General features: G+C 36.6%; 1 protein-coding gene across 1 annotated transcript; it reads right to left on the reverse strand.

The window, feature by feature from the left end:
* Positions 1-2809: 2809 nt before the first annotated feature.
* Positions 2810-7592, reverse strand: LOC106087023 (cytochrome P450 4g1). Its single transcript, XM_013251893.2, has 5 exons — positions 7565-7592; positions 7286-7501; positions 6451-7170; positions 3797-3909; positions 2810-3721 (listed from the first exon to the last, which is right to left on the reverse strand). The coding sequence occupies exons 2-5, from the start codon at positions 7497-7499 to the stop codon at positions 3116-3118; spliced, it is 1653 nt and encodes a 550-aa protein (XP_013107347.2). The 5' UTR covers positions 7500-7501; positions 7565-7592; the 3' UTR covers positions 2810-3115.
* Between the last annotated feature and the right edge of the window lie 6520 nt (positions 7593-14112).

Consider the following 14112-nt stretch of genomic DNA (forward strand, 5'->3'; position numbering starts at 1 on the left):
TTATATGGGAACTATATCAGGTTGTAGACCGATTTGGACCGTACTCGGCACAATTGTTGGAATTGTTTAGCCACATCGGACAAAAATTGCGGCTTATAAGGACTCAAGAAGTCAAATCGGGAGATCTGTTTATATGAGAGATATATCTAAATCTGAACCGGTATGGCCCATTTTCAATCCCCAACGACCTACATCAAAAATAAGAATCTGTGCAAAATTTCAGGCAACTATCTTTACGCGTTCCACCGCTATCGTGATTTCGACAGACGGACGGACATGGCCAGACCGACTTAGAATGTCGAGACGATCAGGAAGAAATATACTCTATGTGGCCTAAGATCAATATTTCGAGGTGTTTCAAACGGAATGACTAGATTAGTATACCACCATCCTATGGTGGTGGGTATGAAAATTCACCAAGCCACATGTCTGTCAGCCGATCAAAACACGAGAAATCAAATTGATCACCTTGTGATAGATGAAAGGAATTCATCTAGCGCGTTCGACCCTATATATTTGCTCCAATATAGATTCGGATTATTATCTTGTCACAGCAAAGATTCACAGCGGTTTGAGTATGGCGAGAAAAGTACGATCTGACCCTGCACGGAAGCTGGGCATTGAAAAGTTGCAAACACAACAGGTGGCAACGACATACCATTCGACTGACCCAACTGCTTAATGAAATCACTCCTTCTCGCGATGATATAACGGCGCAGTGGCAATCCATTGCCATTTAATGGAAAAGACGACACAATCCGTACATAGGTACCGGAATCCTCCCCCAAGAAACCCATGGTACCACCAAGAGTGTCGAGATGGTACTAAAGCCAAAAATGCGGCATACAGAGCAACCCTGTAATCAGTAGCAACGCGCCAGATGAAGCAGAGGTATCAGAAGAAAAGGAGAGAAGAGAAACGTCTATTCGGCAGAGAGAAAAGCAAAATCGCAACACGTGAGTGTAAGCGAATTGACAGTTATAACATAGACCGACCTGAGCTGCATTGAAAACGGATGTCGACGAACCTAACACAACTCATTGTCGCAATCTTCAGCGAAATCGGATGATAAATGTGGCATTAAGAAGAATGCAAAGTTTCAGCTCAGTATCTCTTTTTTGAAGACTGTAGCATAATTTCCACCGACAGGACGGACACACGGACGGGCATGACTAGATCGTCTTAGATTTTTACGAGGATAAAGATTATATTTAATTTCTAAGGTCGAAAATGGATATTTTGATGAGTTGTAAATGGAATGACTAATTAAATATATCCCCATCCTTCTGCAATGGGTATAACAAAAAATGAAATTGCAACAAGCAGCACAAACAATTTAACCTTAAATGTGCACCCCTAAAGTATGCTACAATATTAAACACATTCAGGTGGTCTTTGTATTAGAGATGCCAGCAAGGATTTTATTCGAATAAAACGATAAATTGAAAAAGAAATAAAATCTACAATAAAATGTTTTTTTTTATAAACTGTACCATAGGATGAAATTTTCATTTGTGCTTCTCAAAGGGTCTATAAAGTATATATAAAGTGTGAAGTATATATATTCATCGTCATAATGTTCGATATACCTATGTCTATTCGCTATATGACCCATAAAAACCTGTCCCAAATTGGGACAGTGAGTTGTGTTAGGCCACTCAACATCCTTTTTCAATTTGGCCCAGATCGGTCCAGATTTGGATACAGCTGCTACATAGACTGATCTCTCCATTTAAGGTCTTGGACCCATAAAAGACGCATTTATTGCCCGATTTCGCCGAAATTTGGCCCAGTAAGTTCTGTTAGGCTCTTCGACAAAACCATGCTAATCGACACATCGAAATATCCATTTCCGACCCTATAAGGTATATATATTCTTGATCAGCGTAAAAATCTAAGGCGATCTAGACATGTCCGTCCGCCTTTCCGCCTGTCCGTCTGTCTGTTGAAATCACGCTACAGTCTTCAAAAATAGAGATATTGAGCTGACACTTTGCACAGATTCTTTTCTTGTCCATAGGCAGGTTAAGTTCGAAGATGGGCTTTGTCGGACAATATCTTGATATAGCCCCCGTATAGACCGATCCGCCGATTAAGGGTCTTAGTCCAATAAAAGCCACATTTATTATCCGATTTTGCCGAAATTTGGGACAGTGAGTTGGGTTAGGCCCTTCAACATCCCTCGTCAATTTGGCTCAGATCGGTCCAGATTTGGATATAGGTACCATATAGACCGATCCTCCGATTTAGGGTCTTAGGCCAATAAAAGCCACATTTATTGTCCGATTTTGCTGAAATTAGGGACAGTGAGTTAGGTGTGGCCCTTCGACATCCTTCGTCAATTTGGCTCATATCGGTCCAGATTTGGATATAGCTGCCATATTGATAGACCCTCCGATTTAGGGTCTAAGACCCATAAAAGGCACATTTATTGTCCGATGTCGCTGAAATTTGGGACATTGAGTTAAGCTAAATCCCTTGACATAGTTCTGCATTATGGCACAGATCGGTCAATATTTGAATATAGCTGAGATATAGACCGATCTTTCGGTTTTAGGTTTTGGGCCCATAAAAGGCACACTTATTGTCCGATGATGCCGAAATTTGGGACAGAGAGTTAAGAAAGTGGTTTATATATATACCCGAGGTGAAGGGTATCCAAAGTTCGGCCCGGCCGAACTTAATGTCATTTTACTTGTTATTGTGCATTTCGGCGTTAGGAAGTAGTGTACGAATTTTACCCCAATTCGCACTTTGCTTCTGCTTGGGGCTTAGGGGCGAAGAAGATCTCAATAAAACTCCAATTGTCTTCAGTTTTATACTGCGCTTGCTCTTTATACACATAATAAATCTTATAACTCTCATACAATAGTATTCATTCTTCATTATTAGCTTCAATAATTGCCTTACAAAACTAGAGTTAGTAACAATAGTGAGTCTCCAAACAAACAAGCTCCAAAATCATTTCTAGGGCGAGATAGGGGTTTATAAGTTCCGGTGAAGTTGAGTAAAGAATATCTTAAGCTTGAAAATGTGTTAGTTTAGTTAGTTAGTGTATGAATGTATATAAATGTATCTATATATCACTTATTATTACGTCATTGGTCCGTTTTTTTTACGTGGCCTTCGTGGCCTCTGGTCTACGCTCCAACATGATATTAAAGCCATTTTCCATTTTCAAAATAATATCAGCTTGTAGCCTGAAATCTTCCTCTGTTCTCTTCGAGTCCACAACATAATTACGAATTATGGTAGAGAGTAGAACCTTCAATTTCAGCATGGCATATTTGCGTCCCACACAACTTCGGGGCCCAGCACTAAATGGTATAAAACTATAATAATGCCGATTAGCCATTCTCTCGGGTAGGAAGTTGTCAGGATCGAATTTCTCCGGATTGGGGAAATATTTGGGATTACGATGCACGGCATATTGAATAATGACCACTGTGGTACCTTTAGGTACAATATAAGGCCCTGAGACTAATTTCACATCTTTCTCAGTGCGCCTGGCTATTAGAGGTACTGGTGGATACAAACGCAAAGTTTCCATAATGACACGTTCCAAATATTTCATTTCCATGGTATCGTTGAAGGTACAATCACGCATAAAATTCTCTCCAAATATGGCTTTTTGTTCCGCCAAAACTTTAGCCTGTATGTCCTTGTGAATGCCCAGCATGCAAAGGACAAAACTCGAACCGGCCGAGGTGGTATCGTGGCCCTAGTTAGAGAGGGGAAGTCATTACATTACTGGCTTTACTTAAGACTAAGGGAATTTATAGAGTGAGCGTATTACCTCGAACATTATGGTATTGACTTCATCGATTACATCCTTATCGGTCCATTCGATTTCGGGGTTTTTGGACATAGCCATCATGGCATCCAATAAGGCCAAACGCTTTTTGGCACCTACGAAGAAGAAATTTTTTTCATGAATTTTTTTATAAATTCAATAAAATAACATAAAACAAAGACCGATGTTTTCGTGATGCTTAGTGGCGGTATAGAATGTATATCGCCTTGCTATAATGACATCAGCGTAGCAGTTGAAGAACAACATGGCTGTAAAAGCCTATGGATTACCAGCAAATCTAGTAAGCATGACTCTGATGTTACGTGATAAGCGAGGCTAGGTAATCTGGCCAGAGAAATCGTAACCGATGACTGGTACTTCAGAATACTATACCCCGTTCACAGAAAAGGATTAAAGACAGTATATGCCAACTACAGAGGAATATGTCTACCATCCACCTAATACAAAGTACTTTTAAGCATACTAGGAATTATTAGTGAACTCGCCTTTTCTTCTCATTACATCAAAATGTGGGAAGACAAATCGAAACTTTTCATATTTTCGTCGACTATAAAGTAGCAGCCCTATGCATTCAAAGCTGTTTAAAGCCATGTCAGAGTTTTATATCCTTGCAAAATCTATACGACTTATCAGGATGACACTAACAGCCACACGTCTGTCAGTTAAAATAAAAAACAACCTCCGGGCATTCAACACCAGATGTGGTTTCAGACGGGGAGACACGTTATTGTATGATCTTTGTACCCTACACCACCACTGTGGTACAAGGTATTATAACATTCTGCATTTGTTTGCAACGCAAAGAAGGAAAAAAGCCAAATCCATTGATAAGTATACCGATCGGCGTAGAATCAGTTCCTGATTCAATTTAGCTATGTCCGTCTGTCTGTATTCTTGTGTTCAAGGTACAGGTCGCATTACTTGTCGGATTGTCATGAAATTTTGCACAAGTCTCTTTCATGGTCCAAAGACAAATGCCATTGATTTTGAAAAAAAATCGGATCAGATTTAGATGTAGCCCCCAAAAATATATCTTTCTTCCGTGTTTGAAGGCCGTAGTCGCCACAATTTTTATCCCATCTTTGCATGACAGTTTTTATTTGACGTCCCAGTACGAGAGCAAAATTTCATGAAAATCGGATCAGATTTAGATATAGATATAGCTCCCATATATATATCTTTCAACCGATATGTCCTTTTAAGGCTTTAGTAGCCAGCATTGTTGTCCGATCTTTTGCATGACATGTTTTTATTGACGTCCCAATACGTGTGCAAAATTTCATAAAACCGATTCCGATTTGGATATAGCTCCCATATATATATTTCATCCGATATGATATTTGAAGGCTTTAGTAACCACAACTTTGGTCCAATCTTTCCAAAATGTTGCATGAGATGTTTTATTTGGCGTCCCAGTGCGAGTGCAAAATTTCATAAAAATCGGTTCAGATTAAGATACAGCTCCCATATATATCTTTCATCCGATATGTCTTTTTAAGGCTGTAGATCTCACAATTTTGGTCCGATCTTTACAAAATTTAGCGCGAGACATTTTATTTGACGTCCCCAATGGTTGCATGGGTTTAGAGTACATATGGAGTAAAAAACAAGTAAGAGCGTGCTAAGTTCGCCCGGGCCGAATCTTATATACCCTCCACCATGGATTGCATTTGTCGAGTTCTATGCGCGGTATCTCTTTTTAGGCAAACAAAGAATATTGAATAAGAACTATTATGCTATTGCAGCTATCACAAGTTATAGTCCGATTCGGACCATAAATGAATGCTGAACATTGTAGAAGTCATTGTGTAACATTTCAGATAAAAATTCGATAAAGATTCGGATAAAAATTGCCGCTTGTAGGGGCTCAAGAAGCAAAATCGGGAGATCGGTTTATATGGGAGCTATATTAAGCTATTGATCGATTCAGACCATATTAGACACGTATGTTGAAGGTCATGAGAGAAGCCGTTGTACAAAATTTCTTCGAAATCGGTTGAGAATTGCGCCCTCTAGAGGCTCAAGAAGTCAAAATCCCAGATTGGTTTATATGGCAGCTATATTAGGTTATGTACCGATTTGCGCCATACTTAACGCAGTTCTTGGAAGTCATAATAAAACTCCACATGCAAAATTTCAGCCAAATCGGGTGATATTGCGCCCTCTAGCGGCTCAAGAAGACAAGACCCCAGATTAGTTTATATGGCAGCTATACCAGGTTTATGAACCAATTTAAACCATACTTAGCACAGTTCTTGGGACATGGCTAGATCGGGACATGGCTAGATCAACTTAAAATGTCATGTCGATCAAGAATATAAATACTTTGACAAAATTAGTATACCCCATCCTATGATGGAGAGTATAAAAATCCTTATACCAAGATTGAAGACTATTGGATGAAAATTGCGACCTGTATTTTGTACACAAATTAAGATGGACAGGCAGACAGTAGTGAGTCTGATTCAATCAGTATACTTAACAATGGGTCTAGCTCTCTTCCTTCTTGGTGTAACAAACAAATGCACTGAGTTATAATATCCTGTACCATAATAGTGGTGTAGGGGAGAAAAATTAAATTTGCCCAATGGCTTCCTCCAAGTTTCTTGATGCAGCCTACAAAAAATTTCACTTACCCACATCATTTTCATCAATGTCATCCAAATCATCACGCAAACCCTCCTTCTTCGCCTGTTTCTTTTGTTTATCACCGCTTTCCACCTCCTCAACAATGGCCCGCGATTCAGCATTGAAATTCTCTTGACGATCCTTAACCACCTTGCGCGTTAAACCCAAAATGATATCCATCATTTTCTTGCCCTTCACACTCATCTTAGTCATATTGTACATGGCATCCAGGCGATAAAAGAATTTCATTTGTCTCTTATGTATGATGTCACACATATCCACCACAGCTTTGGCATACTCCAAACTTTTGTTATCATCCGGAATCTTCTTTACCCCCATAGCGGTAGAAAGTAAAATTTCCACTGTGGTCTGGGACATGTAGTCATGAACATCAAACTCCTTGCCAATTTCTTTGGCCATACGTTCCACTACCTTCTTGGAGTGTTGCACAAAGGTGGGTATGAAACTCTTTAGAATGCTTTGATGGAAGGTGGGGGCAATCATTTTACGATGATGTTGCCAATGATGACCATTCGAAATTAGTAGACCATCGCCAAACCATGGCTTGAAAAAGCGATATTCTGTGGATTTTTCCAGGTGGGTATGGGTACTGAGTATGAGTTCGATGTCGGGAGGATTGGAGAGAAAGACTACCAGCATGGGACCCAAAAAGGCACGAAAAGCTTCACCATAGGTGTCAATGTAACTTTTGGCACGGCTAAGGATTTCTGGAGAGTAAAAGGAAAAAATTGAGAAGTTTTGAAAAAATCAATCAAATATTTTGGTGATTTGAAGAGTGAAAATAAGAAAAATTTGTTGAAATACTATTTCCCCTCAACTTACCCGCATTTGTCAAATGAGCCACCAAATGGCCATGACCTATCAATGGCAATCTGGGAGGGCTTGGCATTTTCTCCGATAATTGGTAAGCCCTTGTATTCCTTAGCCATATTTCATAGAGTCCAATAACTACGGCAATACCCAAAATGGCTGACCACATAGGACTCTCGAAGGACGTGGGTGTTCCAACTGTTGCAGTAGAATTATCCATTTCCATTTCTACAAAAAAAGACACCAATTGTAATCCTTAATTTTTTTATAACTATTTTTTTCCCACTCAACTGCTCTGAGGAACAGCTTTATCCGAATGTTATTTTTCTACTGCCAACGATTCCATAAAATTTCTAGAGTTTTATAATATTCGAATAATTGCTCAATGCATAGCTAATTAATTTCAGAGTTCATTCTTCCTTTTTGTCCAGTCGTTTATCCGATTTTAATTTATTTGCATTCAAATTACATTGTTTTGAACATTTTTATTGGGATTGGGGTGTGTTGTACGTATGCTTTCAATTCTTGATGGGCTTCGTATGATATATTTTATTGTCTCATTATGTTTTTTTCTAAAGTATTCGTAGGTACTGTTTGTACGGTCGTTTCTTATGATCAACACATTAAACGCTGCTCTATGAGGTAATGCAAAGAGAACATTGACCTTATTGGTCATATTTGGTGCAGCAACCTAAAAGAAAACATACATGTTGAAAAATTTCCATCAACAAAATGTTTTATCCCTCACATATTGACCTATTTATCAGCAGACAACTGCATTTTTTTTTCCTTAAATCTTAAATCAAAATTTTTACGAAAATCCATTACAAATCGAAATTTCAGTTGGAAAACTTAAAATGGCTGTATCTCCTAAACTATGCGTCCTAGAGGGAAATGGGCCTTAATTCGTGACTCCATCAAAAAATTCATAATTTCATTGAAAATCCATTAAAAATCGAAATTTCAGTTGGAAAACTTAAAATGGCTGTATCTTCCAAACTATATCTTAACTCGTGACTCCATCAAAAAATCCAAAATATCATTGAAAATCCAAAAAAAGTCGAAATTTCCGTTGGAGAACGTAAAATGGCTGTATCTACAAAACTATGCGTCCTAGAGAGAAATGGGCCTTAATTCGTGACTCCATCAAAAAATCCATAATTTCAACGAAAATCCAAAAAAAAATCGAAATTTTAGTTGGAAAACTTAAAATGGCTATATATCCTAAACTATGCGTCCTAGAGGGAAATGAGCCTTAATTCGTGACTGCATCAAAAAATCCATAATTTCATTGAAAATGCAAAAAAAAATTCGAAATTTCCGTTGGAAAACTTAAAATGGCTGTATCTCCTAAACTATGCGTCCTAGAGGGAAATGGGCCTTAATTCGTGACTCCATCAAAAAATCCATAATTTCATTGAAAATCCAATAAAATTCGAAATTTCAGTTGGAATACTTAAAATGGCTGTATCTCCTAAACTATGCGTCCTTGAGGGAAATGGGCCTTAATTTGTGACTCCTTAAAAAAATCCATAATTTCATTGAAAATCCAATAAAATTCGAAATTTGAGTTAAAATGGCGATGTCTCCTAAACTGTGCGTCCTAGAGGGAAATGGGCCTTAATTCGTGACTCCATCATTGAAGATCCAATAAAATTCGAAATTTCAGTTGGAAAACTTGAAATGGCTGTATCTCCTAAACTATGCGTCCTAGAGGGAAATGGGCCTTAATTCGTGACTCCCTAAAAATATTCAAAATTTCATAGAATAATTAAAATGGCTATATATCCTAAATTATGCGTCCTAGAGGGAAATGGGCCTTAATTCGTGACTCCATCAAAAAATCCATAATTTTGTCGAAAATCCATTAACAATCGAAATTTCAGTTGGAAGACTTAAAATGGCTGTATCTCCTAAACTATGCGTCCTAGAGGGAAATGGGCTTTAATTCGTGACTCCATCAAAAAATCCATAATTTCATCGAAAATCCATTAACAATCGCAATTTCAATTGAAAAACTTAAAATGGCATCTCCTAAACAATGCGTCCTAACGGAACTTGAGACTTAATTCGTGACTCCATCAAAAAATCCATAATTTCATTGAAAATTCATTAAAAATTCGAAATTTTAGTTGGAAAACTTAATATGGCTGTATCTCTTAAACTATGCGTCCTAGAGGGAAATGGGCCTTAATTCGTGACTCCATCAAAAAATCCATAATTTTGTCGAAAATCCATTAACAATCGAAATTTCAGTTGGAAGACTTAAAATGGCTGTATCTCCTAAACTATGCGTCCTAGAAGGAAATGGGCTTTAATTCGTGACTCCATCAAAAAATCCATAATATTATGGAAAATCCAAAAAAAATCGAAATTTCAGTTGGAAAACTTATAATGGATGTATCTCCTAAACTATGCGTCTTAGAGGGAAACGGGCATTAATGCGTGACTCCATCAAAAAATCCATAATTTTATTGAAGATCCAAAAAAAAATTCGAAATTTCCGTTGGAAATCTTAAAATGGCTGTATCTCCCAAACTATGCGTCCTAGAGGGAAATGGGCTTTAATTCGTGGCTCCATCAAAAAATCCATTATATCAGTTGGAAAACTTTAAATGGCTGTATCTCCTAAACTATGCGTCCTAGAGGGAAATGGGCCTTAATTCGTGACTGCATCAAAAAATTCAAAATTTTATCGAAAATTTATTAAAAATCGAAATTTCAGTTGGAAAACTTAATATGGCTGTATCTCCTAAACTATGCGTCCTAGAGGGAAATGGGCATTAATTCGTGACTCCATTAAAAAATCCGTTATATCATTGAAAATCCAAAAAAAAATCGAAATTTCACTTGGAAAACTTAAAATGGCTGTATCTCCTAAACTATGCGTCCTAGAGGGAAATGGGCTTTAATTCGTGACCCCATCAAAAGATCCATAATTTCATCGAAAATCCAAAAAAAATCGAAATTTCAGTTGGAAAACTTAAAATGGCTGTATCTCCTAAACTAAGCGTCCTAGAGTGAAATAGGCCTTCATTCGTGACTCCATCAAAAAATCCATAATTTCATCGAGAATCCAAAAAAAAATCGAAATTTCAGTTGGAAAACTTAAAATGGCTGTATCTCCTAAACTATGCGTCCTACAGGGAAATGGGCTTTAATTTGTGACTCCATCAAAAAATCCATAATTTCATCGAAAATCCAAAAAAAATCTAATTTTCAGTTGGAAAACTTAAAATGGCTGTATCTCCTAAACAATGCGTCCTAACGGGAATTGAGCTTTAATTCGTGACTCCATCAAAAAATCCATAATTTCATTTAAAATTTTAATTGGAAAACTTAAATTGGCTGTATCTCCTAAACTATGCGTCCTAGAGGGAAACGGGCATAAATTCTGGACTCCATCAAAAAATCCATAATTTCATTGAAAATCCAAAAAAATTCGAAATTTCACTTGGAAATCTTAAAATTGGTGTATCTCCTAAACTATGCGTCCTAGAGGGAAATGGGCTTTAATTTCATTGAAAATCCAAAAAAAATTCGAAATTTTCGTTGGAAAACTTAAAATGGCTTTATCTCCTAAACTATGCGTCCTAGAGGGAAATAGGCCTTCATTCGTGACTCCATCAAAAAATCCATAATTTCATTGAAAATCCAAAAAAAATCGAAATTTCAGTTGGAAAACTTAAAATGGCTGTAACTCCTAAACTATGCGTCCTAGAGGAAAATGGGCCTTAATTAGTGACTCCTTCAAAAAATTCAAAATTTCATGGAAAATCCATAAATAATCGAAATTTCCGTTGGAAATCTTAAAATTGCTGTATCTCCTAAACTATGCGTCCTAGAGGGAAATGGGCTTTAATTTCATTGAAAATCCAAAAAAAAATTCGAAATTTTCGTTGGAAAACTTAAAATGGCTGTATCTCCTAAACTATGCGTCCTAGAGGGAAATAGGACTTCATTCGTGACTCCATCAAAAAATTCATAATTTCATCGAGAATCCAAAAAAAATCTAAATTTCAGTTGGAAAACTTAAATGGCTGTATCTCCTAAACTATGCGTCCTAGAGGGAAAGGGGCTTTAATTCGTGACTCCTTCAAAAAATTCAAAATTTCATGGAAATCCATTAATAATCGAAATTTCCGTTGAAAAAATTAAAATGGCTTTATCTCCTAAACTAAGCGTCCTAGAGTGAAATAGGCCTTCATTCGTGACTCCATCAAAAAATCCATAATTTCATCGAAAATCCAAAAAAAATCGAAATTTCAGTTGGAAAACTTAAAATGGCTGTATCTCCCATACTAAGCGTCCAAGAGTGAAATAGGCCTTCATTCGTGACTCCATCAAAAAATCCATAAATTCATCGAGAATCCAAAAAAAAATCTAAATTTCAGTTGGAAAACTTAAAATGGCTGTATCTCCTAAACTATGCGTCCTAGAGGGAAAGGAGCTTTAATTCGTGACTCCATCAAAAAATCCATAATTTCATGGAAAATCCAAAATAAATCGAAATTTTAGTCCTAAACTAAGCGTCCTAGAGGGAAATGGGCCTTAATTCGTGACTGCATCAAAAAATTCAAAATTTTATCGAAAATCCATTAAAAATCAAAATTTCAGTTGGAAAACTTTAAATGGCTGTATCTCCTAAACTATGCGTCCTAGAGGGAAATGGGCCTTAATTCGTGACTCCATCAAAAAATTCAAAATTTTATCGAAAATCCATTAAAAATCTAAATTTCAGTTGGAAAACTTTAAATAGCTGTATCTCCTAAACTATGCGTCCTAGAGGGAAATGGGCCTTAATTCGGGACTGCATCAAAAAATTCAAAATTTTATCGAAAATTTATTAAAAATCGAAATTTCAGTTGGAAAACTTAATATGGCTGTATCTCCTAAACTATGCGTCCTAGAGGGAAATGGGCTTTAATTCGTGACCCCATCAAAAAATCCATAATTTCATCGAAAATCCAAAAAAAATCGAAATTTCAGTTGGAAAACTTAAAATGGCTGTATCTCCTAAACTAAGCGTCCTAGAGTGAAATAGGCCTTCATTCGTGACTCCATCAAAAAATGCATAATTTCATCGAGAATCCAAAAAAAATTCGAAATTTCAGTTGGAAAACTTAAAATGGCTGTATCTCCTAAACTATGCGTCCTACAGGGAAATGGGCTTTAATTTGTGACTCCATCAAAAAATCCATAATTTCATCGAAAATCCAAAAAAAATCTAATTTTCAGTTGGAAAACTTAAAATGGCTGTATCTCCTAAACAATGCGTCCTAAAGGGAATTGAGCCTTAATTCGTGACTCCATCAAAAAATCCATAATTTCATTGAACATCCAAAAAAAAAAACGAAATTTCCGTTGGAAATCTTAAAATGGCTGTATCTCCTAAACTATGCGTCCTACAGGGAAATAGGCTTTAATTTGTGACTCCATCAAAAAATCCATAATTTCATCGAAAATCCAAAATAAATCGAAATTTTAGTTGGAAACTTAGATTGGCTGTAACTCCTAAACTATGCGTCCTAGAGGGAAATAGGCCTTAATTCGTGACTCCATCAAAAAATCCATAATTTCATTGACAATCCAAAAAAATCGAAATTTCCGTTGGAAAACTTAAAATGGCTGTATCTCCTAAACTATGCGTCCTAGAGGGAAATAGGCCTTCATTCGTGACTCCATCAAAAAATCCATAATCTCATCGAAAATCCAAAAAAAATCGAACTTTCAGTTGGAAAACTTAAAATGGCTGTGTCTCCCAAACTAAGCGTCCTAGAGTGAAATAGGACTTCATTCGTGACTCCATCAAAAAATTCATAATTTCATCGAGAATCCAAAAACAAATCTAAATTTCAGTTGGAAAACTTAAAATGGCTGTATCTCCTAAACTATGCGTCCTACAGGGAAATGGGCTTTAATTTGTGACTCCATCAAAAAATCCATAATTTCATCGAAAATCCAAAAAAAATCTAATTTTCAGTTGGAAAACTTAAAATGGCTGTATCTCCTAAACTATGCGTCCTAGAGGGAAATGGGCCTTAATTCGTGACTGCATCAAAAAATTCAAAAATTTATCGAAAATCCATTAAAAATCTAAATTTCAGTTGGAAAACTTTAAATAGCTGTATCTCCTAAACTATGCGTCCTAGAGGGAAATGGGCCTTAATTCGTGACTGCATCAAAAAATTCAAAATTTTATCGAAAATTTATTAAAAATCGAAATTTCAGTTGGAAAACTTAATATGGCTGTATCTCCTAAACTATGCGTCCTTGAGGGAAATGGGCATTAATTCGTGACTCCATCAAAAAATCCGTTATATCATCGAAAATCCAAAAAAAATCGAAATTTCAGTTGGAAAACTTAAAATGGCTGTATCTCCTAAACTAAGCGTCCTAGAGTGAAATAGGCCTTCATTCGTGACTCCATCAAAAAATGCATAATTTCATCGAGAATCCAAAAAAAAATCGAAATTTCAGTTGGAAAACTTAAAATGGCTGTATCTCCTAAACTATGCGTCCTACAGGGAAATGGGCTTTAATTTGTGACTCCATCAAAAAATCCATAATTTCATCGAAAATCCAAAAAAAAATCTAATTTTCAGTTGGAAAACTTAAAATGGCTGTATCTCCTAAACAATGCGTCCTAAAGGGAATTGAGCCTTAATTCGTGACTCCATCAAAAAATCCATAATTTCATTGAACATCCAAAAACAAAACGAAATTTCCGTTGGAAATCTTAAAATGGCTGTATCTCCTAAACTAAGCGTCCTAGAGTGAAATAGGCCTTCATTCGGACTCCATCAAAAAATCCATAATTTCATCGAGAATCAAAAAAA

This window comes from Stomoxys calcitrans, chromosome 4, assembly GCF_963082655.1.
Source record: "Stomoxys calcitrans chromosome 4, idStoCalc2.1, whole genome shotgun sequence".
Classification (NCBI taxonomy): domain Eukaryota; kingdom Metazoa; phylum Arthropoda; class Insecta; order Diptera; family Muscidae; genus Stomoxys; species Stomoxys calcitrans.

What these genes read in the sequence shown, in the direction of transcription:
- LOC106087023 (XM_013251893.2), bottom strand. Translation starts at nt 7,499, where the DNA reads ATGGAAATGGATAATTCTACTGCAACAGTTGGAACACCCACGTCCTTC. An exon ending in CATTGATGAAAATGATGTGG is followed by an intron (nt 3,910 to 6,450) that starts GTAAGTGAAATT and finishes TCTTCTTCGTAG; the next exon opens with GTGCCAAAAAGCGTTTGGCC. An exon ending in TCAATACCATAATGTTCGAG is followed by an intron (nt 3,722 to 3,796) that starts GTAATACGCTCA and finishes CTCTCTAACTAG; the next exon opens with GGCCACGATACCACCTCGGC.